At 43.4% G+C, this 25,947-nt stretch overlaps 1 protein-coding gene across 1 annotated transcript in view; it reads left to right on the plus strand.

Moving 5' to 3' along the window:
• Positions 1-221: 221 nt before the first annotated feature.
• The window catches only part of LOC109883466 (mitochondrial import receptor subunit TOM70), a 37,194-nt gene continuing 11,468 nt past the window's right edge, over positions 222-25,947 (plus strand). The window contains exons 1-6 of the mRNA XM_031822248.1: positions 222-769; positions 8,761-8,934; positions 9,724-9,850; positions 12,696-12,805; positions 24,108-24,256; positions 24,585-24,792. Coding sequence (XP_031678108.1) covers positions 539-769; positions 8,761-8,934; positions 9,724-9,850; positions 12,696-12,805; positions 24,108-24,256; positions 24,585-24,792 — 999 coding nt within the window. The 5' untranslated portion in view covers positions 222-538. The remainder of the gene's footprint in view (positions 770-8,760; positions 8,935-9,723; positions 9,851-12,695; positions 12,806-24,107; positions 24,257-24,584; positions 24,793-25,947) is intronic.

The raw sequence follows: 25,947 nt of genomic DNA on the forward strand, positions 1-25,947 counted from the left end.
CAGTCATAGTCAATAAATGCTATCTATAATACACAATCCCAATCCCAACATCTTTGATAACACTCAAAAGTAGGTTTACTGTTATCAACGTTTAAAGCATTGCATTATTTAATACATACACTAGATGGGGTGCTTGTACTCCATGTAATGTTGTAGTCGTCCGTGTAGTCCGGAAGTAAAGAGTTCCCCGCCCTGGTTGCAATTACTCAGCGCCCGCCAGTATCCCAAGATTCCGCTGTTTCTGCTTTTACCTCGCCGATTCCAGAGTGGGTACTGGAGGCAGTGGTGTGTTGGTCGTCACTAGTTACCACAGCCATAAAGTCATTATTATGGCCAAAACGAGCCTATTTCTACAAGTTATATCCTTAAATCTGTTTTTAAACCTAACCACGCTGCTGACATGATTAACCTTTAAATTAAGACCAAAAAGGGAATTTTTAATAAAAAAAAACGATATATAGCCAATTTTGACTTTGTGGTTGGGGTAACTAGTGACAACTGGTGCGTGTTCTGCTCGCTTCTGTCCTTTATATGGTGGATGATGGCCGCTTCAAAGCCTGTCGAGTCGCAGTCCGGGAGCGGTTTCCCCCGCTGGCAGCTGGCCCTCCTGGTCGGAACCCCCATAGTGCTGGGTGTAGGAGCCGTTTACCTGTGGAAACGAAACAAGACGAAGGACACTCCGGGGAAAAGCAATGGGGAAAGGACAACTCCAGAAGGTAGCGCCAACCCCGTCCAGGGCCAAGGAGCCCGTTGCGAGCAGGAGGACATGGTATGACTCTCAACCACTCCTAGATATCACTCTGGGGTACAGCTTTCTGGCGTACGGGGGTACGATAACAATATCATTTTTGATCTGGAGTATGCTTTTATCAATACCGAAATACATTCAAGGGCACAGGTCGCACCTGCATTTAGTGTTTGGCTGGTAAAGGTTTACAATTGAGGTTACTCATTTAGAAAATGTCGCCACAGACAGGCATGTATTACCGTTCCTATCCACAGCAGTATTCAGCGTGACCAAAAACACGTATGTACTTAATAACTAGCTAGTTTTTAAAACGGGGGCAGGCTAGACATTTTAGGTTAGGTGAGTTGCCAAACTAGCTTTGATACTGTTGGCTAGTTATCTTGCCAGAAGTTACCGACCCCAACCGTTCATGGTTAGCCACATGTTTTATTTCACCTTTATTTAACCAGGTAGGCAAGTTGAGAACACCTTTATTTAACCAGGTAGGCTAGTTGAGAACACCTTTATTTAACCAGGTAGGCTAGTTGAGAACACCTTTATTTAACCAGGTAGGCTAGTTGAGAACACCTTTATTTAACCAGGTAGGCTAGTTGAGAACACCTTTATTTAACCAGGTGGCTAGTTGAGAACACCTTTATTTAACCGGGTAGGCTAGTTGAGAACACCTTTATTTAACCAGGTGGCTAGTTGAGAACACCTTTATTTAACCAGGTAGGCTAGTTGAGAACACCTTTATTTAACCAGGTGGCTAGTTGAGAACATCTTTATTTAACCAGGTAGGCTAGTTGAGAACACCTTTATTTAACCAGGTAGGCTAGTTGAGAACACCTTTATTTAACCAGGTAGGCTAGTTGAGAACACCTTTATTTAACCTGGTAGGCTAGTTGAGAACAAGTTCTCATTTACAACTGCGACCTGGCCAATATAAAGCAAAGCAGTGTTACACTGACAACAACACAGAGTTACACATGGAGTAAACAAACATACAGTCAATAATACAATATAAAAAGTCTATAAACAGTGTGTGCAAATGAGGTGAGATAAGGGAGGTAAGGCACTAAATAGGCCATGATGGTGAAGTAATTACAATATACCAATTAAACACTGGAGTGATAGTGCAGAAGATGAATGTGCTGGCACAGATACTGGGTTGCAAAGGAGCAAGATGAATAAATAAATACAATATGAGGATGAGGTAGTTGGATGGGCTGTTTACAGATGTGCTATGTACAGGTGCAGTGATCTGTGAGCTGCTCTGACGGCTGATGCTTAAAGTTAGTGAGGGAGATATGAGTCTCCAGCTTCAGGGATGTTTGCAGTTTGTTCCAGTCATTGGAGACCGAGAACTGGAAGGAGAGGCGGCCGAAGGAGGAATTGGCTTTGGGGGTGACCAGTGAGATATACCTGCTGGAGCGCGTGCTACGGGTGGGTGCTGCTATGGTGACCAGTGAGCTGAGATAAGGCGGTGCTTTACCTAGCAAAGACTTGTAGATGACCTGGAGCCAGTGGGTTTGGCGACGAGTATGAAGCGAGGGCCAGCCAACGAGAGTGTACAATGGTGGGTAGTATATTGGGCTTTGGTGACAAAACGGATGGCACCGTGATAGACTGCATTCAATTTATTGAGTAGAGTGTTGGAGGCTATTTTGTAAATGACATCGCCGAAGTCGAGGATCGGCAGGATGGTCAGTTTTACGAGGGTATGTTTGGCAGCATTGAGTGAAGGATGCTTTGTTGCGAAATAGGAAGAGTTGAGTACAGTTACGTGCACACAATAATGCAATTATTGTGGATAGTCAGGTTAATATAATAGACAATCGCTAATCAATATAAACGTTCTACCACAATGACCATGTTATTTTTGCGAGTTTGGACAGATCAAGTTTGTATGTGAAAACTATATATAAGATGCATACTGGATAAGATCTTCTGCTAAATTACTAACATGTCAACTGTGAACCAACTGTATTAATTTAGGGGAATGTCAAATACACATGAAACATTCATGGTCATTTAGCAAGCTTGCCATTTAATAGCTAATTTGTCCTGGGAGATGAACATTGGTTTGTTATTCTACCTGAAATGTATATGGTCCTTTTTTGTTGTTTCTGGATCTTTGTTGAACTTTGACCGGGAGGCTCGGCATCTAGCAATCCTGTTCTGAACCAATGCATTTTAACAGTATAACAAACACAGGGCATTCTAACAGTATAACAAACACAGGGCATTCTAACAGTATAACAAACACAGGGCATTCTAACAGTATAACAAACACAGGGCATTCTAACAGTATAACAAACACAGGCATTCTAACAGTATAACAAACACAGGGCATTCTAACAGTATAACAAACACAGGGCATTCTAACAGTATAACAAACACAGGGCATTCTAACAGTATAACAAACACAGGGCATTCTAACAGTATAACAAACACAGGGCATTCTAACAGTATAACAAACACAGGGCATTCTAACAGTATAACAAACACAGGGCATTCTAACAGTATAACAAACACAGGGCATTCTAACAGTATAACAAACACAGGGCATTCTAACAGTATAACAAACACAGGGCATTCTAACAGTATAACAAACACAGGGCATTCTAACAGTATAACAAACACAGGGCATTCTAACAGTATAACAAACACAGGGCATTCTAACAGTATAACAAACACAGGGCATTCTAACAGTATAACAAACACAGGGCATTCTAACAGTATAACAAACACAGGGCATTCTAACAGTATAACAAACACAGGGCATTCTAACAGTATAACAAACACAGGGCATTCTAACAGTATAACAAACACAGGGCATTCTAACAGTATAACAAACACAGGGCATTCTAACAGTATAACAAACACAGGGCATTCTAACAGTATAACAAACACAGGGCATTCTAACAGTATAACAAACACAGGGCATTCTAACAGTATAACAAACACAGGGCATTCTAACAGTATAACAAACACAGGGCATTCTAACAGTATAACAAACACAGGGCATTCTAACAGTATAACAAACACAGGGCATTCTAACAGTATAACAAACACAGGGCATTCTAACAGTATAACAAACACAGGGCATTCTAACAGTATAACAAACACAGGGCATTCTAACAGTATAACAAACACAGGGCATTCTAACAGTATAACAAACACAGGGCATTCTAACAGTATAACAAACACAGGGCATTCTAACAGTATAACAAACACAGGGCATTCTAACAGTATAACAAACACAGGGCATTCTAACAGTATAACAAACACAGGGCATTCTAACAGTATAACAAACACAGGGCATTCTAACAGTATAACAAACACAGGGCATTCTAACAGTATAACAAACACAGGGCATTCTAACAGTATAACAAACACAGGGCATTCTAACAGTATAACAAACACAGGGCATTCTAACAGTATAACAAACACAGGGCATTCTAACAGTATAACAAACACAGGGCATTCTAACAGTATAACAAACACAGGGCATTCTAACAGTATAACAAACACAGGGCATTCTAACAGTATAACAAACACAGGGCATTCTAACAGTATAACAAACACAGGGCATTCTAACAGTATAACAAACACAGGGCATTCTAACAGTATAACAAACACAGGGCATTCTAACAGTATAACAAACACAGGGCATTCTAACAGTATAACAAACACAGGGCATTCTAACAGTATAACAAACACAGGGCATTCTAACAGTATAACAAACACAGGGCATTCTAACAGTATAACAAACACAGGGCATTCTAACAGTATAACAAACACAGGGCATTCTAACAGTATAACAAACACAGGGCATTCTAACAGTATAACAAACACAGGGCATTCTAACAGTATAACAAACACAGGGCATTCTAACAGTATAACAACACAGGGCATTCTAACAGTATAACAAACACAGGGCATTCTAACAGTATAACAAACACAGGGCATTCTAACAGTATAACAAACACAGGGCATTCTAACAGTATAACAAACACAGGGCATTCTAACAGTATAACAAACACAGGGCATTCTAACAGTATAACAAACACAGGGCATTCTAACAGTATAACAAACACAGGGCATTCTAACAGTATAACAAACACAGGGCATTCTAACAGTATAACAAACACAGGGCATTCTAACAGTATAACAAACACAGGGCATTCTAACAGTATAACAAACACAGGGCATTCTAACAGTATAACAAACACAGGGCATTCTAACAGTATAACAAACACAGGGCATTCTAACAGTATAACAAACACAGGGCATTCTAACAGTATAACAAACACAGGGCATTCTAACAGTATAACAAACACAGGGCATTCTAACAGTATAACAAACACAGGGCATTCTAACAGTATAACAAACACAGGGCATTCTAACAGTATTCAGACCCCTTGACTTTTTACTATTTTTTTAAAATGTTACAGCCTTATTCTAAAATGGATTAAATCATATTTCTCCTCATCAATCTACACACAACACCCCATAATGACAAAGCAAAAACAGTAAAAAAAAGAAAAGAAGTTTGGTAATTAATCCAAATAAATCAAACTGAAATATTACATTTCCATCAGTATTCAGACCCTTTACTCAGTTCTTTGTGGAAGCACTTTTGGCTGTGATTACAGCCTCAAGTCTTCTTGGGTATGACTGTACAAGCTTGGCACACCTGTATTTGGGGAGTTTCTTCCATTCTTCTCTGCAGATCCTCTCAAGCTCTGTCAGGTTGGATGGGGAGCGTTGCTGCACAGCTATTTTAGGTCTCTCCAGAGATGTTAAATCAAATCAAATCAAATGTATTTATATATCCCTTCGTACATCAGCTGATATCTCAAAGTGCTGTACAGAAACCCAGCCTAAAACCCCAAACAGCAAGCAATGCAGGTGTAGAAGCACGGTGGCTAGGAAAAACTCCCTAGAAAGGCCAATACCTAGGAAGAAACCTAGAGAGGAACCAGGCTATGTGGGGTGGCCAGTCCTCTTCTGGCTGTGCCGGGTGGAGATTATAACAGAACATGGCCAAGATGTTCAAATGTTCATAAATGACCAGCATGGTCGAATAATAATAAGGCAGAACAGTTGAAACTGGAGCAGCAGCACAGTCAGGTGGAAGTTGAAACTGGAGCAGCAGCATGGCCAGGTGGACTGGGGACAGCAAGGAGACCGGTTAGACCGGGTTCAAGTCCGGGGTCTGGCTGGGCCACTCAAGCACATTCAGAGACTTGTCCCGAGATTGCTCCTGCGTTGTCTTGGCTGTGTGCTTAGGGTCATTGTCCTGTTGGAAGGTGAACCTTCGCCCCAGTCTGGGGTCCTGATCTCTCTGGAGCAGGTTTTCATTATTGTATTTCAGTTTTTTTTTTGCAATACATTTCTAAAAACCTGTTTTTGCTTTGTCCTTATGGGGTGTTGTGTGTGAAGTTGTTTTTATTTAATCAGTTTTAGAATAAGGCTGTAATGTAACAATGTGGAACAAGTCTAGAGGTCTGAATACTTTCCGAAGACACTATATGCTATACCAATAAATATATATTTTGGTTGTGTTTCTGAATGGTTTTAGGTATTAGAATTAGTTTGTTACTGTAGGCTGCAGGGTAAATCTATTTATTTTATTTAAACTTTATTTGACTAGGCAAGTCAGTTAAGAACAAATTATTATTATTTACAATGACGGCCTACACCAGCCAAACCCTAACGAGGATGCCGCTGGGCCAATTGTGTGTCATCCTAGGCGACTCCCGATCACGGCCGGTTGTGATACAGCCCAGGATCGAACCAGGGTCTGTAGTGATGCCTCTAGCACTGTGAATCAGTGCCTTAGACTGCTGCTCCACTCGGGAGCCCTATTAATTCAATCACTACATGGCTATGTACAGGGAGTACCAGGTAATAACATGGCTATATACAGGGAGTACCAGGTAATAACATGGCTATATACAGGAAGTACCAGGTAATAACTTGGTTATATACAGGAAGTACCCGGTAATAACATGGTTATATACAGGGAGTACCAGGTAATAACATGGGTATATACACGAAGTACCAGGTAATAACATGGCTATATACAGGGAGTAACAGGTAATAACATGGCTATATACAGGGAGTAACAGGTAATAACATGGCTATATACAGGGAGTACCAGGTAATAACATGGTTATATACAGGGAGTACCAGGTAATAACATGGGTATATACAGGTAATAACATGGTTATATACAGGGAGTACCAGGTAATAACATGGTTATATACAGGGAGTACCAGGTAATAACATGGCTATATACAGGGAGTACCAGGTAATAACATGGTTATATACGGGGAGTACCAGGTAATAACATGGTTATATACGGGGAGTACCAGGTAGTAACATGGTTATATACAGGGAGTACCAGGTAATAACATGGTTATATACGGGGAGTACCAGGTAATAACACGGTTATATACGGGGAGTACCAGGTAATAACATGGTTATATACGGGGAGTACCAGGTAATAACATGGTTATATACGGGGAGTACCAGGTAATAACATGGTTATATACAGGGAGTACCAGGTAATAACATGGTTATATACAGGGAGTACCAGGTAATAACAAATCAAATCAAATTTATTTGTCACATACACATGGTTAGCAGATGTTAATGCGAGTGTAGCGAAATGCTTGTGCTTCTAGTTCCGACAATGCAGTAATAACGAACAAGTAATCTAACTAACAATTCCAAAAAAAACTACTGTCTTATACACAGTGTAAGGGGATAAAGAATATGTACATAAGGATATATGAATGAGTGGTGGTACAGAGCAGCATAGGCAAGATACAGTAGATGATATCGAGTACAGTATATACATATGAGATGAGTATGTAAACCAAGTGGCATAGTTAAAGTGGCTAGTGATACATGTATTACATAAGGATGCAGTCGATGATATAGAGTACAGTATCTACGTATGCATATGAGATGAATAATGTAGGGTAAGTAACATTATATAAGGTAGCATTGTTTAAAGTGGCTAGTGATATATTTACATCATTTCCCATCAATTCCCATGATTAAAGTGGCTGGAGTAGAGTCAGTGGCATTGACAGTGTGTTGGCAGTAGCCACTCAATGTTAGTGGTGGCTGTTTAACAGTCTGATGGCCTTGAGATAGAAGCTGTTTTTCAGTCTCTCGGTCCCAGCTTTGATGCACCTGTACTGACCTCGCCTTCTGGATGACAGCGGGGTGACAGCGGGGTGAACAGGCAGTGGCTCGGGTGGTTACATGGTTATATACGGGGAGTAACAGGTAATAACATGGCTATATACAGGGAGTACCAGGTAATAACATGGCTATATACAGGGAGTACCAGGTAATAACATGGCTATATACAGGGAGTACCAGGTAATAACATGGTTATATACGGGGAGTACCAGGTAATAACATGGTTATATACGGGGAGTACCAGGTAATAACATGGTTATATACAGGGATTACCAGGTATTTGAGGTAGTAGATATGTACATATAGGTAGGGATGAAGTGCCTAGGCATTGGATAGATAATAAACAGTAATAGCAGCATATGTGATGAGTCAATAGAGATTTGTAAAAAAAGGGTCAATGCAGATGACCAATAGCTACCCAGACTGACTATTTAACTAACTATTTAGCAGTCTTATAGCTTGCCGGGTGGAAGCTGTTCAGGGTTTTGGTGCATCGGTACCGCTTGCCGTGTGGTAGCAGAGAGAACAGTCTATGACTTGGGTGGCTGGAGTCTTTGATAATTTTTAGGGCCTTCCTCTGACACCGCCTAATATAGAGGTCCTGGATGGTAGGAAGTTTGGCCCCAGTGATGTACTACCTTCTAGCGCCTTACGGTCAGATGACGAGCAAATACAGATAAAGCAACACCTCCCAACGCCTCTCCTCTATTGGACCTAGATAGTTTGTGTATGTATTGATATGTGGGCTACGTGTGCTTTTTAAAAAATGTATGTAGTTCTAACTCTCCCTCTTTTCCATCCTGTAGAGTCCTCTGGACCGGGCCCAGGGTGCTAAGAACAAGGGCAACAAGTACTTCAAGGCTGGGAAGTATGAGCAGGCCATCCAGTGTTACACAGAGGCCATCGGTCTGTGTCCGAGAGACAACCAGACAGACCTGTCCACCTTCTACCAGAACAGAGCTGCTGCCTACGAACAGCAGGTTAGTGGCAACTATCACCATGGCAACCATTCATTATAATGCTCTGTATGTGTTCATGTGGGTTTATAGCAGTGGAGGCTGGTGAGGGGAGGACAGCTCATATTAATAGCTAGAATAGAATCGCTGGAATGGTATCAAACACATGGAAACCAGATCACCACGTGTTTGATGCTGTTTCAGTGAAACCAGACCACCACGTGTTTGATGCTGTTTCAGTGAAACCAGACCACCACGTGTTTGATGCTGTTTCAGTGAAACCAGACCACCACGTGTTTGATGCTGTTTCAGTGAAACCAGACCACCACGTGTTTGATGCTGTTTCAGTGAAACCAGACCACCACGTGTTTGATGCTGTTTCAGTGAAACCAGACCACCACGTGTTTGATGCTGTTTCAGTGAAACCAGACCACCACGTGTTTGATGCTGTTTCAGTGAAACCAGACCACCACGTGTTTGATGCTGTTTCAGTGAAACCAGACCACCACGTGTTTGATGCTGTTTCAGTGAAACCAGACCACCACGTGTTTGATGCTGTTTCAGTGAAACCAGACCACCACGTGTTTGATGCTGTTTCAGTGAAACCAGACCACCACGTGTTTGATGCTGTTTCAGTGAAACCAGACCACCACGTATTTGATGCTGTTTCAGTGAAACCAGACCACCACGTGTTTGATGCTGTTTCCTCTGGTTTCCACGTGTCACCACCACTGGTTTATAGTTTAGAACTGTTGAATGCATGTGTGTCCCTGTGTGTTTGTGTGTGTTAACATGAACTATATCTGTTTCCAGATGAAGTGGACAGAGGTGGTGCAGGACTGTACCCAGGCTGTAGTGATTAATCCACGCTACATCAAGGCCCTGTTCAGGAGGGCCAAGGCCCTGGAGAGACTGGACAACAAGAAGGAGTGCCTGGAAGGTACACACACACACACACACTGGATAACAAGAACTACATGGAAGGTAGACACACACACACACACACTGGATAACAAGAACTACATGGAAGGTAGACCCACACACACTGGATAACAAGAACTACATGGAAGGTAGACCCACACACACACTGGATAACAAGAACTACATGGAAGGTAGACCCACACACACACTGGATAACAAGAACTACATGGAAGGTAGACCCACACACACACTGGATAACAAGAACTACATGGAAGGTAGACCCACACACACACTGGATAACAAGAACTACATGGAAGGTAGACCCACACACACACTGGATAACAAGAACTACATGGAAGGTAGACCCACACACACACTGGATAACAAGAACTACATGGAAGGTAGACACACACACACTGGATAACAAGAACTACATGGAAGGTAGACCCACACACACACTGGATAACAAGAACTACATGGAAGGTAGACCCACACACACACTGGATAACAAGAACTACATGGAAGGTAGACCCACACACACACTGGATAACAAGAACTACATGGAAGGTAGACCCACACACACACTGGATAACAAGAACTACATGGAAGGTAGACCCACACACACACTGGATAACAAGAACTACATGGAAGGTAGACACACACACACACTGCATAACAAGAACTACATGGAAGGTAGACACACACACACTGGATAACAAGAACTACATGGAAGGTAGACCCACACACACACTGGATAACAAGAACTACATGGAAGGTAGACACACACACTGGATAACAAGAACTACATGGAAGGTAGACACACACACACTGGATAACAAGAACTACATGGAAGGTAGACACACACACACTGGATAACAAGAACTACATGGAAGGTAGACCCACACACACACTGGATAACAAGGAGTGCCTGGAAGGCGGGGCTTAGCTCAGACTTGTTACTGTTGACCAGAGCCCTGTTCCCTATGTAGTGCACTACTTTAGACCAGAGCCCTATTCCCTATATAGTGCACTACTTTAGACCAGAGCCCTATTCCCTATATAGTGCACTACTTTAGACCAGGGCCCTATTCCCTATATAGTGCACTACTTTAGACCAGGGCCCTATTCCCTATATAGTGCACTACTTTAGACCAGAGCCCTATTCCCTATATAGTGCACTACTTTAGACCAGAGCCCTATTCCCTATATAGTGCACTACATTAGACCAGAGCCCTATTCTCTATATAGTGGACTACTTTAGACCAGAGCCCTATTCCCTATATAGTGCACTACTTTAGACCAGGGCCCTATTCCCTATGTAGTGCACTACTTTAGACCAGAGCCCTATTCCCTATATAGTGCACTACAGTTGAGCCGTGTGGTCCCTGGTCAAACGTGCTTTATATAGGGAATAGAGTGCCAGTTGGAACGTGATCTCCTTGTTAGGGCAAGGTGAGACGTCTGCGTCTCACATAGCCTACAGGAAATGGAAATGCGCAACGCCAAATGCTAATAGTACTAGCTAAAACTCAAACTTTCATTAAAACACACATGCAGGGTACTGAATTAAAGCTACACTCGTTGTGAATCGAGCCAACATGTCAGATTATTAAAATGCTTTTCGGCGAAAGCATGAGAAGCTATTATCTGATTGCATGCAACACCCCGAAATACCTGAAAAAGACGTAAACAAAGGAATTAGCGTAGCCGGCACTACACAAAACGCAGGAATAAAATATAAAACATTCATTACCTTTGACGAGATTCTTTGTTGGCACTCCTATATGTCCCATAAACATCACAATTGGGTCTTTTTTTTTCGATTAAATCCGTCCATGTATGCCCAAAATGTCCATTTATGAAGCGAGTCAGATCCAGGAAAAAACTGCTTTACAAAACGCTACGTCATTTTTTTAAATTCAAAAAGTTGACTATAAACTTTGACAAAACACTTCAAACTACTTTTATAAGCCTACTTTAGGTATTAGTACACGTTAATAATCGATCAAATTGATCACGGGGCGATCTGTATTCAATAGCAGCAGTTCTTGAAATGAAGCTCCGTTTTCTCTCTCAAAAGTTCAAGATGTGTACTTGATGACAGGCAGGGTCTATTTCTCATCTGACCAAGAATTAAAAGCAATGCAAATGACAGTACTGGCGACATCGTGTGGAAGCTGTAGGCATTGCAACCTCATCCCCATCTATTTTCCCTTCCCATTGACAATACAGGCAACTGGCGGAAGGATATAATTATTTTTTTTGTGCACAGTTTTCCTTGGGCTTTTGCTTGCCCCTCACTCTGTTATAGCCACAGACATGATTTAACTAGTTCTATAAACTTCAGCGTGTTTTCTATCCAACAATACTAATCGTATGCATGTGCTATATTCCTGGCATGAGTAGCAGGACGTTGAAAATGTGCGCGATTTTTAACAAAATGTTGAAAGAAAAGACCCGAGCTCCAAGAGGTTTTAAGGCACATGATACCACAGCAGGTCAAGTAACAAGGGAACCCCCATATATTCCCCCCCCCCCCCCTGTTCCTGTAGATGACAAGGGAACCCCCATATCCCCCCCCTTCTGTTCCTGTAGATGACAAGGGAACCCCCATATCCCCCCCTTCTGTTCCTGTAGATGACAAGGGAACCCCCATATCCCCCCCTTCTGTTCCTGTAGATAACAAGGGAACCCCCATATCCCCCCCCCCCTTCTGTTCCTGTAGATAACAAGGGAACCCCCATATACCCCCCCCTTCTGTTCCTGTAGATAACAAGGGAACCCCCATATACCCCCTCCTGTTCCTGTAGATAACAAGGGAACCCCCATATATTCCCTCTCCCCCCCCCCTCCTGTTCCTGTAGATGTGACGGCGGTGTGTATCCTGGAGGCCTTCCAGAACCAGCAGAGTATGCTGCTAGCAGACAAAGTCCTCAAACTGCTGGGGAAGGAGAAGGCCAAAGACCAATACAAGGTGAGAGGATGTTCCAGCTCTCCTGCTGCTCCTTACTGAAGGCATTGAGTAATGTTGGGTTTTAACTGCTCTGAAAGGTTCTCCTTCTCTGTTGGTCTGTGTAATCTGTGGGAAATATGTCTCTAATATGGTCATACATTTGGCAGGAGGTTAGGAAGTACATCTCAGTTTCCACCTCATTTTGTGGGCAGTGTGCACATAGTCTGTCTTCTCTTGAGAGCCAGGTCTGCCTACCGCAGCCTTTCTCAATAGCAAGGCTATTCTCACTGTGTCTGTACATAGTCAAAGCTTTCCTTAATGTTGGGTCAGTCACAATGGTCAGGTATTCTGCCACTGTGTACTCTCTGTTTAGGGCCAAATAGCATTCTTGTTTGCTCTGTTATTTTGTTGATTATTTTCAGTGTGTCAAATAGTTATCTTGTTGTTTTCTCATGATTTTGTTGGATCTAAATGTGTTTCTGTCCTGGGGCTCTGTGGGGTCTGTTTGTGTTTGGGAACAGAGCCCCAGAACCAGCTGGCTGAGGGGACTCTTCTCTAGGTTCATCTCTCTGTAGGTGAGGGCTTTGGGGTGGAATGTCTGGGTATCGCTTCCTTTTAGGTGGTTATAGAATTGAACATCTCTTTTCTGGATTTTGATCATCAGCGGGTAAAGTCCTAATTCTGCTCTGCATTGTTTGGGGTTTTGTGTTATATACTAAGTATATTTTTGCAGAATTCCAAATGCAGTGTCAATTGGGTGTTTGTCCCATTTAGCGAATTCTTGGTTGGTGAGTGGACTCCAGACCTCACAACCATAAATTGCAATGGGTTCTATAACTGATTCAAGTATTTTTAGCCAGATCCTAATTGGGATGTTGAATTTTATGTTTATTTTTATGGTATCGATGGCCCTTCTTGCCTTTTCTATCAGATCCTCCACAGCCTTGTGGACGTTACCTGTGGTGTTGATATTTAGGCCGAGGTAGGTGTAATTCTTTGTGTGCTCTAGGGCAACGGTGTCTAGATAGAATTTGGCTACTGGACCTTTTTTGGAACACCATTTTTAGTCTTAATGAGATCCACTGTCAGGGCCCAGGTCTGACAGAATCTGTGCAGAAGATCTAGGTGCTGCTGTAGGCCCTCCTTGGTTGGGGACAGAATCATCGGATCATCAGCAGTAGACATTTGACATCAGATTCCAGTAGGGTGAGGCCGGGTGTTGCAGACTGTTCTAGTGCCCTCGCCAATTCATTGATATACATGTTGAAGAGGGTGGGGCTCAAGCTGCATCCCTGCTGTCTCACCCCGCAGCCCTGAGGAAAGAAATCTGTGTTTATTGACAATTCTAACTACAAACTTGTGTGCATTGATCGTGTCACGTCATATGCTTTTATCTAAGCGCCAGACTAGAACACATCTACATATAGTCACACTCAGTGATTATGTGCTTCAAGGCATGATTCCATGGGGACTCAGGTGGCATAAAGAACCATCATTGGGACAGCAGCAGATGATTTCTTGAATCAGGTGGCATGAAGAACCATCATTGGGACAGCAGCAGATGATTTCTGTGAGTGCTGGTGTGCCATCCTGAACAAATGCTCTATTGATTTAATGACATTAATTGTTGACAAGTTGAAAAGGATTTTATTGAAATGGATAACACGATTGAAGAGAAAATCGCCTAAGATGACATACCCAAATCTAACTGCCTGTAGCTCAGGACCTGAACCAAGGATATGCATATTCTTGATATAATTTAGAAAGGTAACACTGAAGTTTGTGTAAATGTCAAATTATTGTAGGAGAATAACACATTAGATCTGGTAAAAGATAATACAAAGATACATTTTTCTCAATTTTTTTTTAAATGTAAGAGGAAGGCCACAATGTATTCCAGTTTAGGCAACATTTTAGACTGATCCAATGAACTATTGCATTTCTGTTCAATATGTATCAAGTCTGCCCAAATGTACCTAATTGGTTTATTAATAGATTTAAGTTCATAACTGTGCACTCTCCTCACATAATAGCATGGTATTCTTTCACTGTAATAGCTACTGTATATTGAACAGTGCAGTTAGATGAACAAGAATTGAAGCTTTCTGCCAATATCAGATATGTCTATGTCCTGGGAATGTTCTTGTTACTTACAACCTCATGCTAATCACATTAGCGTTAGCTCAACCGTCCCGCAGGGGGACCCACTCAGAGGTTTAAATTATGTCATATTCAATGAACTGATGAAAGCTAACCAGGTGCTCCAGGAAAAGTTGTCTACAGAAATAAAGGAGCTTAAACTTGGAAATTCAACCAAGACAAAGACGAGGACAAAGTCTACTTCGGTTGTACAATCTGATACGTCAGTCTTTACCCGCCCTGCTGATGAGGGTGGGTCGGTTGTACAATCTGATACGTCAGTCTTTACCCGCCCTGCTGATGAGGGTGGGTCGGTTGTACAATCTGATACGTCAGTCTTTACCCGCCCTGCTGATGAGGGTGGGTCGGTTGTACAATCTGATACGTCAGTCTTTACCCGCCCTGCTGATGAGGGTGGGTCGGTTGTACAATCTGATACGTCAGTCTTTACCCGCCCTGCTGATGAGGGTGGGTCGGTTGTACAATCTGATACGTCAGTCTTTACCCGCCCTGCTGATGAGGGTGGGTCGGTTGTACAATCTGATACGTCAGTCTTTACCCGCCCTGCTGATGAGGGTGGGTCGGTTGTACAATCTGATACGTCAGTCTTTACCCGCCCTGCTGATGAGGGTGGGTCGGTTGTACAATCTGATACGTCAGTCTTTACCCGCCCTGCTGATGAGGGTGGGTCGGTTGTACAATCTGATACGTCAGTCTTTACCCGCCCTGCTGATGAGGGTGGGTCATCAGTACTCTTGGATAGGACAGTAATGTAAATTTGTGTCATAGACAGCTGCTTGACAACACCTTTTACAAGAAATTCCCAATTTCAGAACACTTTCTTTACTGTCCTAGATGGGTATTTAAGTTCAGGTTAAATCACCCAAAAATAACATGACTTTTTGGCTTTTCAACACCATTGCCACTTTCTATACTTTACCGAAATTACAATAATTTTACAAAACCTCCAGGGCGCCCTGTTGTAGCGGGCATTGATGCAGTAATGGCCCTCTATCTACTTCTGTTTCTTCTTTTTTTATTAGACCACTCGCAGAACAGCTCCCCTCCTAAAGGACACCAGTAGTATGGTCTCAGAACAGCTCCCCTCCTAAAGGACACCAGCAGTATGGTCTCAGAACAGCTCCCCTCCTTTGTAAAGGACACCAGCAGTATGGTCTCAGAACAGCTCCCCTCCTTTGTAAAGGACACCAGCAGTATGGTCTCAGAACAGCTCCCCTCCTTTGTAAAGGACACCAGCAGTATGGTCTCAGAACAGCTCCCCTCCTTTGTAAAGGACACCAGCAGTATGATCTCAGAACAGCTCCCCTCCTAAAGGACACCAGCAGTATGGTCTCAGAACAGCTCCCCTCCTTTGTAAAGGACACCAGCAGTATGGTCTCAGAACAGCTCCCCTCCTTTGTAAAGGACACCAGCAGTATGGTCTCAGAACAGCTCCCCTCCTTTGTAAAGGACACCAGCAGTATGGTCTCAGAACAGCTCCCCTCCTTTGTAAAGGACACCAGCAGTATGGTCTCAGAACAGCTCCCCTCCTTTGTAAAGGACACCAGCAGTATGGTCTCAGAACAGCTCCCCTCCTTTGTAAAGGACACCAGCAGTATGGTCTCAGAACAGCTCCCCTCCTTTGTAAAGGACACCAGCAGTATGGTCTCAGAACAGCTCCCCTCCTTTGTAAAGGACACCAGCAGTATGGTCTCAGAACAGCTCCCCTCCTTTGTAAAGGACACCAGCAGTATGGTCTCAGAACAGCTCCCCTCCTTTGTAAAGGACACCAGCAGTATGATCTCAGAACAGCTCCCCTCCTTTGTAAAGGACACCAGCAGTATGATCTCAGAACAGCTCCTGTCCTTTGTAAAGGACACCAGCAGAATGATCTCTATTATTTAATCTCTTGAGCCTCTCCCTGAGAATACTTTGTTAGTTACTTTTGATGTTGAGTTGTTATACACAAATATTCCACACGAGGGTGGTATTGAAGCTATGGAACATTTTCTCTGCAACGTGACCCTAATGAACTACCTTCCAGTGCATGCATTATAACATTGTCTGAAATCGTACTCACAGACACAGCTACTTCATGTTTCTAAATTATGTATTTATTCAGGTGAAGGGTACTGCTATGGGATCCCCTATGGCTCTTAACTATGCTAATGTGTATGTGGGTTAGATGGAGAAACAGTCAATTCTCAATCCTCTCAAATGTTTTCTTGCCTAACATTATTATTTGGAAACGGTATATTGATGATATTTGTGTTCTGTGGAGGAGTGATGCAAAACAGCTCCAGGCCTTCCATGCTTTTCTTAACTCCTGTTCTGAGCATCTGAAATTTACTATGCAGTCTGACACCCGTCAAATCAGTTTCCTTGATCTTCTGATTTTGTGTGAAGATAATGTTCTATACACTGATCTTTACAGGAAACCTACTGATTGTAACAGTTTGTTGGGGACTGATAGTTGTAATCCGCTTCCCTTGAAAAACACTTTGCCCTACAGCCAATTCTGTCGAATCAAAAGAATTAGCAAAAAACAGTCAGATTTCTACAGAAATATGGCTGAGATGCAAAGAAAATTCTGTGAGAGGGGGTACAAAAATGGTCAGATTAATACTGCCATTGAGATCCAAAACAAATCGAGACATGATCCCTTTCAAGGATAGTCTCGCATAAATAAGCATTATTGCGTTCTTACTATGCCCCATTCAAAGTGCTCTGAACAAATTAAGGGAATTGTTCAAACATTGGCACATTCTAAGATCTGATGATAGTATTGGTAATGTGTTTTCGGACCTTCCCTTGGTCGTATTCTCACGGGGCAGAAATCTTAGATCAATTGGTACACTCTGATTTACCACCCCAAGATATTCCTGCACAGCGTCTATTTGCTCCCCCACTGGATGGAAACTACAAGTGTAATGGCTGTGCTCAATGCAATGGCACTTACAAATGTAGATCCTTCAAATGCCCTCAAACAGGGAAACAGATCCCATCAAAGGTGTTATCTTATCAGTTCTTTATCTTATTGTCTTTGTGGTCAGAATTATGTCAAACGAAGCTCAAATTAAAACTAAGAATCTCAGCATCGTAGGAAAAACTTGACTTTCCCAGTTGCGAACCACTCTATTGCGTCTCTACTTTATATCGGCATCGAACATGTCGAACAACCTCAACAATTTATTGTAAATACGAGAGGCTGCCTGGATCTTTAATTTTGCTCCCCTTCGGTCTCAACGTAGACTTTGATCTGAAGCCATTCTGGTGATTATTATGATTTTGCTATTGTAAATGTTTATAGGCCTATGCAGCCGAATTCTATCTATGATCGTATGCTATTCATTTTGTTTTTGATATGTTCTGTTTATCTGTAAGTTAACCAATGATATCAAGCCACACCCGGCCATGATTACAGACACTTGTCTGTGTCCTTTGACACGTTATAAACTAGTGACCTGCAGTGTTTGTCATTATATCCTGATGAAGACAGCTTGTCTGTCGAAAAAGTTGGTTATTAAATTATTGCATCCGAGCTCCTAGAGTGAGCTCTCCTTTTCTTTTTCAAATATGCTCCCCCCCCCAAAAAAAATCAATTTGTATAGCAGACCCTCATGCCAAATTGAGCTTTTTTGAAATCATCAAAGCATGACAAGAATTTGCTTTTGTTTTGTTTGTCAATAAGGTTGTGCAAGTGGTCTGTCCTACAGTATTTTGGTAAGAAGCCAATTTGATATTTGCTCAGGACATTGTTTTCACTGAGGAAATATTGGCGTCTGCTGTTGATGATAATGCAGAGTATTTTTCAGAGATTGCTGCTCACTCATATTCCACTAATTATTGGGGCCAAATTTTGTGGATTGGGGTGATCAGGCCTTGGTTCCAAATATTAGGGAAGATGCCAGAGCAGAGGATAATGTTTAAGAATAGCCAATTAGAATTTGTGTTCTGTATATTTTGTCATTTTGTTTAGTAATGTTCAGTCTTTAATGAACCAATATAACAAACTCAGAGTGAGGATCTCCATACAAAGGGACATCAATTCTTGCAACATACTCTGAGACTTCAAATAACATTTTATTTGCAAATGCGCCGAATACAACCTTAACGTGAATGATTACTTACAAGCCCTTAACCAAAAATGCAGTTAGAAAATGTTTTTTACTAAATAAACTAAAGTAAAAAAATAACATTTAAATAAAGTAACACAATAAAATAACAATAATAAGGCTATATACAGAGGGTACCGAGTCAATGCGGGGGTACAGGTTAGTTGAAGTAATATGTACATGAAGGTAGGGATAAAGTGACTATGCATAGATAATAAACAGTGAGACACAGCAGTGTAAGAACTAATGGGGGGGTATCAATGTAAATAGTCCGGGTGGCCATTTGATTAATTGTTCAGCAAATCAAATGTATTTATATAGCCCTTCGTACGTCAGCTGATATCTCAAAGAGCTGTACAGAAACCCAGCCTAAAACCCCAAACAAAACAGCAAGCAATGCAGGTGTAGCTAGGAAAAACTCCCTAGAAAGGCCCAAACCTAGGAAGAAACCTAGAGAGGAACCAGGCTATGTGGGGTGGCCAGTCCTCTTCTGGCTGTGCCGGGTGGAGATTATAACAGAACATGGCCAAGATGTTCAAATGTTCATAAATGACCAGCATGGTCCAATAATAATAAGGCAGAACAGTTGAAACTGGAGCAGCAGCACGGCCAGGTGGACTGGGGACAGCAAGGAGTCATCATGTCAGGTAGTCCTGAGGCATGGTCCGAGGGCTCAGGTCCTCCGAGAGAGAAAGCAGGAGCATACTTAAATTCACACAGGACACCGGATAGGACAGGAGAAGTACTCCAGATATAACAAACTGACCCTAGCCCCCCCGACACATAAAGTACTGCAGCATAAATACTGGAGGCTGAGACAGGAGGGGTCAGGAGACACTGTGGCCACATCCGATGACACCCCCGGACAGGGCCAAACAGGAAGGATATAACCCCACCCACTTTGCCAAAGCACAGCCCCCACACCACTAGAGGGATATCCTCAACCACCAACTTACCATCCTGAGACAAGGCCGAGTGTAGCCCACAAGCCTATGGCTTGGAGGTAGAAGCTGTTAAGGAGCCTTTTGGACCTAGACTTGGCGCTCCGGTACCGCTTGACATGCGGTAGCAGAGAGAACAGTCTGGCTTGGGTGACTGGAGTCTCTGATGATTTTTGGGGCCTTCCTCTTACACTGCCTAGTATGGATGGCAGGAAGCTTGGCCCCAGTGATGTGCTGGGCTGTACACGCTACCCTCTGTAGCACCTTACGATCAGATGCCGGGCAGTTACCATACCAGGCGGTGATGCAACCGGTCAGGAGGCTCTCAATGGTGCAGCTGTAGAACTTTTTGAGGATCTGGGGACCCATGCCAAATCATTTCAGTCTCCTGAGGGGGAAACGGTGTTGTTGTGCCCTCTTAACGACTGTCTTGGTGTGTTTGGTGATGTGGACCCCAAGAAACTTGAAACTCTCGACCCTCTCCACTACAGCCCCATCGATGTTAATGGGCGCGTGTTCGGCCCTCCTTTTCCTGTAGTCCACGATCATCTCCTTTGTCTTGATCACGTTGAGGGAGAGGTTGTTGTCCTGGCACCACACTGCCAGTTCTCTGACCTCCCTATAGGCTGTCTCATCGTTGTCGGTGATCAGGCCTACCACCTTTGTGTCGTCAGCAAACTTAATCATGGTGTTGGAGTCATGCTTTGCCATGCAGTCGTGGGTGAACAGGAAGTACAGGAGGGGACTAAGCACGCACCCCTGAGGGGCCCCTGTGTTGAGGATCAGCGTGGCAGATGTGTTGTTGCCTACCCTTACCACCTGGGGGGCGGCCCGCCAAGAAGTCCAGGATCCAGTTGCAGAGGGAGGTGTTTAGTCCCACGGACCTTAGCTTGGTGATGAGCTTTGTGGGCACTATGGTGTTGAACTCTGAGTTGTAGTCAATGAATAGCATTCTCACACAGGTGTTCCTTTTATGTTCAGGTGGGAAAGGGAAATGTAGAGAGCGATTTGAGATTACATCATCTGTTGGGGCAGTATGCAAATTGGAGAGGGGGTGTTGTTGTGCTAGTCTGTTTTGTGGGTCTGTGTGGACTCTGAGCTCCACCATGTCTCTCTCCAGCTCTGTGAATTTATCCCTCTCAGTGATGGAGGAGCAGTGCAGTTGTGGGACCTACAGTGCAAAACTATTCATCTTTCCTATTTTGTTGCATTACAACCTGATAAAATTAATCCCTTACCTTTTCTTCAGTAATCCACATGCTCAAATTGTATCCGTAAAGTTCATAGAAACATGTCAAACGATGTTTATATTCAATCCTCAGGTTGTTTTTAGCCTAAATTATCTATAATATTTCAACCAGACAATAACGTTGTCAATATAAAAGGTAAACAAGAAATGCACTCTCTCGGGATTGCGCATGAAAAACCTCTGACACGTCAGGGTCCACTCATTCAGACTGGTCTTACTCCCTCATTTATAAGAATACAAGCCTGAAACCATTTCTAAAGACTGTTGACATCTAGTGGAAGGCATAGGAAATTCAAATTGAGTCCTAAGTCAATGGATACTGTAATGACATTGAATAGAAAACTTCAACAACAAAAAAAACTTCCTGAATGGATTTTTCTCAGGTTTTCGCCTGCCAAATCACTTCTGTTATACTCACAGACACTATTTTAACAGTTTTGGAAACTTTAGAGTGTTTTCTATCCAAATCTACCAGTTGTATGCATATCGTATCTTCTGGGCCTGAGTAGCAGGCCGTTTAATTTGGGCATACTTTTCATCCAAAATTCCAAATGCTGCCCCCTACCCTAGAGAAGTTAAGCCATACACTCCATAGAGCTGGGCTTTATGGAAGAGTGGCCAGAAAAAAGCCATTGCTTAAAGAAAAAAATAAGTGGGGATGTTTTTAATCAGCAGGGACTGGGAAACTGGTCAGAATTGAAGGAATGATGGATGGAGCCAAATACAGGGAAATTCTTGAGGGGAAACCTGTTTCAGTCTTCCAGAGATTTGAGACTGGGATGGGGGTTCACCTTCCAGCAGGACAATGACCCTAAGCATACTGCCAAAACAACACTTGAGTGGTTTAACATTTAAATGTCTTGGAATGGCCTAGTCAAATCCCAGACCTCAATCCAATTGAGAATCTGTGGTATGACTTAACGATTGCTGTACACCAGAGAAACCCATCCAACTTGAAGGAGCTGGAGCAGTTTTGCCTTGAAGAATGGGCAAAAATCTCAGTGGCTAGATGTGCCAAGCTTATAGAGACATACCCCAAGGTAAATTGTTGCAAAAGGTGGCTCTACAAAATATAGACTTTTCGGGGGGGGGGGGGGGGGGGAAATAGTTATGCACACATGTTTTCTTTTGTCTTATTTCTTGTTTGTTAAACAAGAAATAAATATTTCTTCAAAGTGGTAGGCATGTTGTGTAAATCAAACGAAACAAACTTTTAATTCCAGGTTGTAAGTCAACAAAATAGGAAAAATGCCAATGGGGGTGAATACTTTCGCAAGCCAGTTCAGTGCTGGGGGAGTGGCTATCCTCATCTGCAGGACAGTTTGAAGAGGTGTGATCAAACTCGCTCGGGGTGGGGGAGAATCACCAAGAGAAAGATCCTCCTGCCGTGCTCTCTTGGTGGGGGAGTTGTCACCAAGAGAAAGCTTCTCCTGCCATGCTCTCTCTTTGATTCTGTGGAAGTCCTTTTGGAAATGTATAAAGCTGCCATGCACCACCACTGTTCCGTTGTTGTACAGGTTAACAGAGGGTGTCTGTCTCCTCGTTTTACACTATTCTGATGTTCCACCCTCCAACAATACCCTCTCTCTTAAAAGAGGGGTAGTTGGCTCGTATAGCTGCGTGCCATGCCCAGGGATTGTCCGTGTGGAGGGTTAGGTTGCTTACGTTCCCATTTTTGTAGCAGTCAGCATCAAGCGTCTCTGGATTTTCCATGAGGAGCTTCTCATTGTACTCTTTCCGTTCCTTATCATTTTTTATATCCAAGGGGTACTGTACTGTGGTGACCTCTGCACCGAAGGAAGCCATGGAGCAGGGTGCCAAAGAGGCCTCTGCATTTGAGTGGGGGAGGAACTCTGCTGCCATTGTTGGGTTCAGGGGCTTCACACCTCTCACTTCACTGCTAATTAATGTTGCAGCCTGTTTCTGTTCTGTCCTAGCAAGCTTGGTAGCCTTTTAACTTAGCATTCAGTCTTTATAAAGTTAAATAGCTACAGATAATTTTTTATTTAATTTAACCTTTTATTTTACTAGGCAAGTCAGTTAAGAACAAATTCTTATTTTCAATGACTGACTGCCTAGGAACAGTGGGTTAACTGCCTGTTCAGGGGCAGAACGACAGATTTGTACCTTGTCAGCTCGGGGATTCGAACTTGCAACCTTTTGGTTACTAGTCCAACGCTCTAAACACTAGGCTACCCTGCCACCCCAATGTTATTTTCCTTCTAGGCTTTTGAAGTAGCTTGACTGAACATTACTTACTCAGTTCCAAGTTGGATGATATTTTTGTGTTTCTGTTGTGCATCTTTTGATGGTTGTTGGTTTGTCAGGAAGTTAGCTGGATAGTCCTTTGCAGTAAGAATCCTTGGTAATACATTTTTTTAAGGTTTCGAGTTTTGATTTGGAGTGAAATGTTGTGTAGGGTCGTATGCTGTATGTCCTTGTTAAAAATATATATATTAAAAAAAAACATCCAAGTTTATGCAACCCCCCCAAAACATGGTAAAAACTGGCTGAACAATTCAGGAGCTCATCTGCTCATTACCTCTCTCTCTCGAACCCTCTCTCTCCAGAACCGTGAGCCCCTGATGATTTCTCCTCAGTTCATCAAGTCTCTCCCTCTTTCTTCTCCCCCTCTTCTCGTTACCTCTCTCGCTCCTCTCTTTCGCTCCGCTCTTCTCCCTCTTTTGCCTCTCTTCAGAACGGTGAGCGCCATGATGATTTGTCCTCAGTTCATCAAGTCTCCCTCTTTCTTCTCTCCATTCCTCCCGCCTCTCTCTTCTCGCTCGCTCTCCCTCTGCTTTCTTCTCTCTCTCTCTCTCCTCCCTCCGCTCTCTTCTCGCTGTCTCCCTCCCTCAATTCATCATGTCTTCTCTCTCCAGAACCGTGACCCCCTGATGCCTTCTCCTCAGTTCATCAAGTCCTACTTCAGCTCCTTCACTGATGACATTATCTCCCAACCGCTCCAGAAGGGTGAGAAGAAGGACGAGGACAAGGACAACGAGGGCGAGGCCGCAGAGGTCACAGAAAGGTCAGAGGTCACACTGTGGTATCACTTCCTGTCCTGTATGTTGCTCTGGATAAATAAAAAAAACTACATTTGTGTTCCAAATGGTACACTATTCCCTATAAACGCAGCCATAGTGACTGTACCAGGGTTCAACATACTGAATTAGTGTCTGTACCAGGGTTCAACACACTGAATTAGTGTCTGTACCAGGGTTCAACACACTGAATTAGTGTCTGTACCAGGGTTCAACACACTGAATTAGTGACTGTACCAGGGTTCAACATAGCTTTGGTTATCTGAAGGCCAAGCAGTACATTACCCCTGTCCTTAACCTCTAACCTGTCCATAGTTCTGGTTATCTGAAGGCCAAGCAGTACATGGAGGAGGAGAACTATGATAAGATCATCAGTGAGTGCACTAAGGAGGTGGAGTCTGGGGGCAAGTACACTGCTGAGGCCCTGTTGCTACGGGCAACCTTCTACCTCCTGATTGGCAACGCCACAGGCGCCCAGCCCGACCTGGACCGGGTCATCAACATGGAGGACGCCAACGTCAAGGTAGTGGAGATGAGCTGGTGTCCAGTAGCTCAGCCCCTCTCAGTTAGTAGCTATCAGCAGCTCAGCTCCTCCTCTCGTTTAGTCACTATAAGCAGCTACCCCATCCTCTCGTTTAGTCGCTATTAGCAGCGGAGCTCCTCTCAGTTAGTAGCTATCAGCAGCTCCCCCATCCTCTCGTTTAGTCGCTATTAGCAGCGGAGCTCCTCTCAGTTAGTAGCTATCAGCAGCTACCCCATCCTCTCGTTTAGTCGCTATTAGCAGCTCAGACCCTCTCGGTTAGTCACTTTTAGCAGCGGAGCTCCTCTGTCGCTATAATCAGCTCCCCATCCTCTTGGTTAGTCGCTATTAGCAGCTCAGCCTCTCCTTCTCTCAGTTGCTATTAGCAGCTCAGCTCCTCCTCCTCTGTTAGTTGTTATTAGCAGCTCAGCCTCTCCTTCTCTCAGTTGCTATTAGCAGCTCAGCTCCTCCTCCTCTCGGTTAGTTGCTATTAGCAGCTCAGCTCCTCCTACTCTCGGTTAGTTGCTATTAGCAGCTCAGCTCCTCCTACTCTCTGTTAGTTGTTATTAGCAGCTCAGCTCCTCCTCCTCTGTTAGTTGTTATTAGCAGCTCAGCCTCTCCTTCTCTCAGTTGCTATTAGCAGCTCAGCTCCTCCTCCTCTCGGTTAGTTGCTATTAGCAGCTCAGCTCCTCCTCCTCTCAGTTAGTTGCTATTAGCAGCTCAGCTCCTCCTCCTCTCGGTTAGTTGCTATTAGCAGCTCAGCTCCTCCTCCTCTCAGTTAGTTGGTATTAGCAGCTCAGTCCCTCCTCCTCTCAGTTAGTTGCTATTAGCAGCTCAGCTCCTCCTCCTCTCAGTTAGTTGGTATTAGCAGCTCAGTCCCTCCTCCTCTCAGTTAGTTACTATTGGCAGCTCCTTCTCCTCTGTTAGTCGCTATTAGCAGCTCAGCCCCTTTCGGTTAGTTGCTATTAGCAGCTCAGCGCCTCCTCTCGGTTAGTCGCTATTAGCAGCTCAGCGCCTCCTCTCGGTTAGACGCTATTAGCAGCTCAGCGCCTCCTCTCGGTTAGACGCTATTAGCAGCTCAGCTCCTCCTCCTCTCGGTTAGTTGCTATTAGCAGCTCAGCTCCTCCTACTCTCGGTTAGTTGCTATTAGCAGCTCAG

Source organism: Oncorhynchus kisutch, linkage group LG4 (assembly GCF_002021735.2).
Source record: "Oncorhynchus kisutch isolate 150728-3 linkage group LG4, Okis_V2, whole genome shotgun sequence".
In the NCBI taxonomy this organism is placed as follows: domain Eukaryota; kingdom Metazoa; phylum Chordata; class Actinopteri; order Salmoniformes; family Salmonidae; genus Oncorhynchus; species Oncorhynchus kisutch.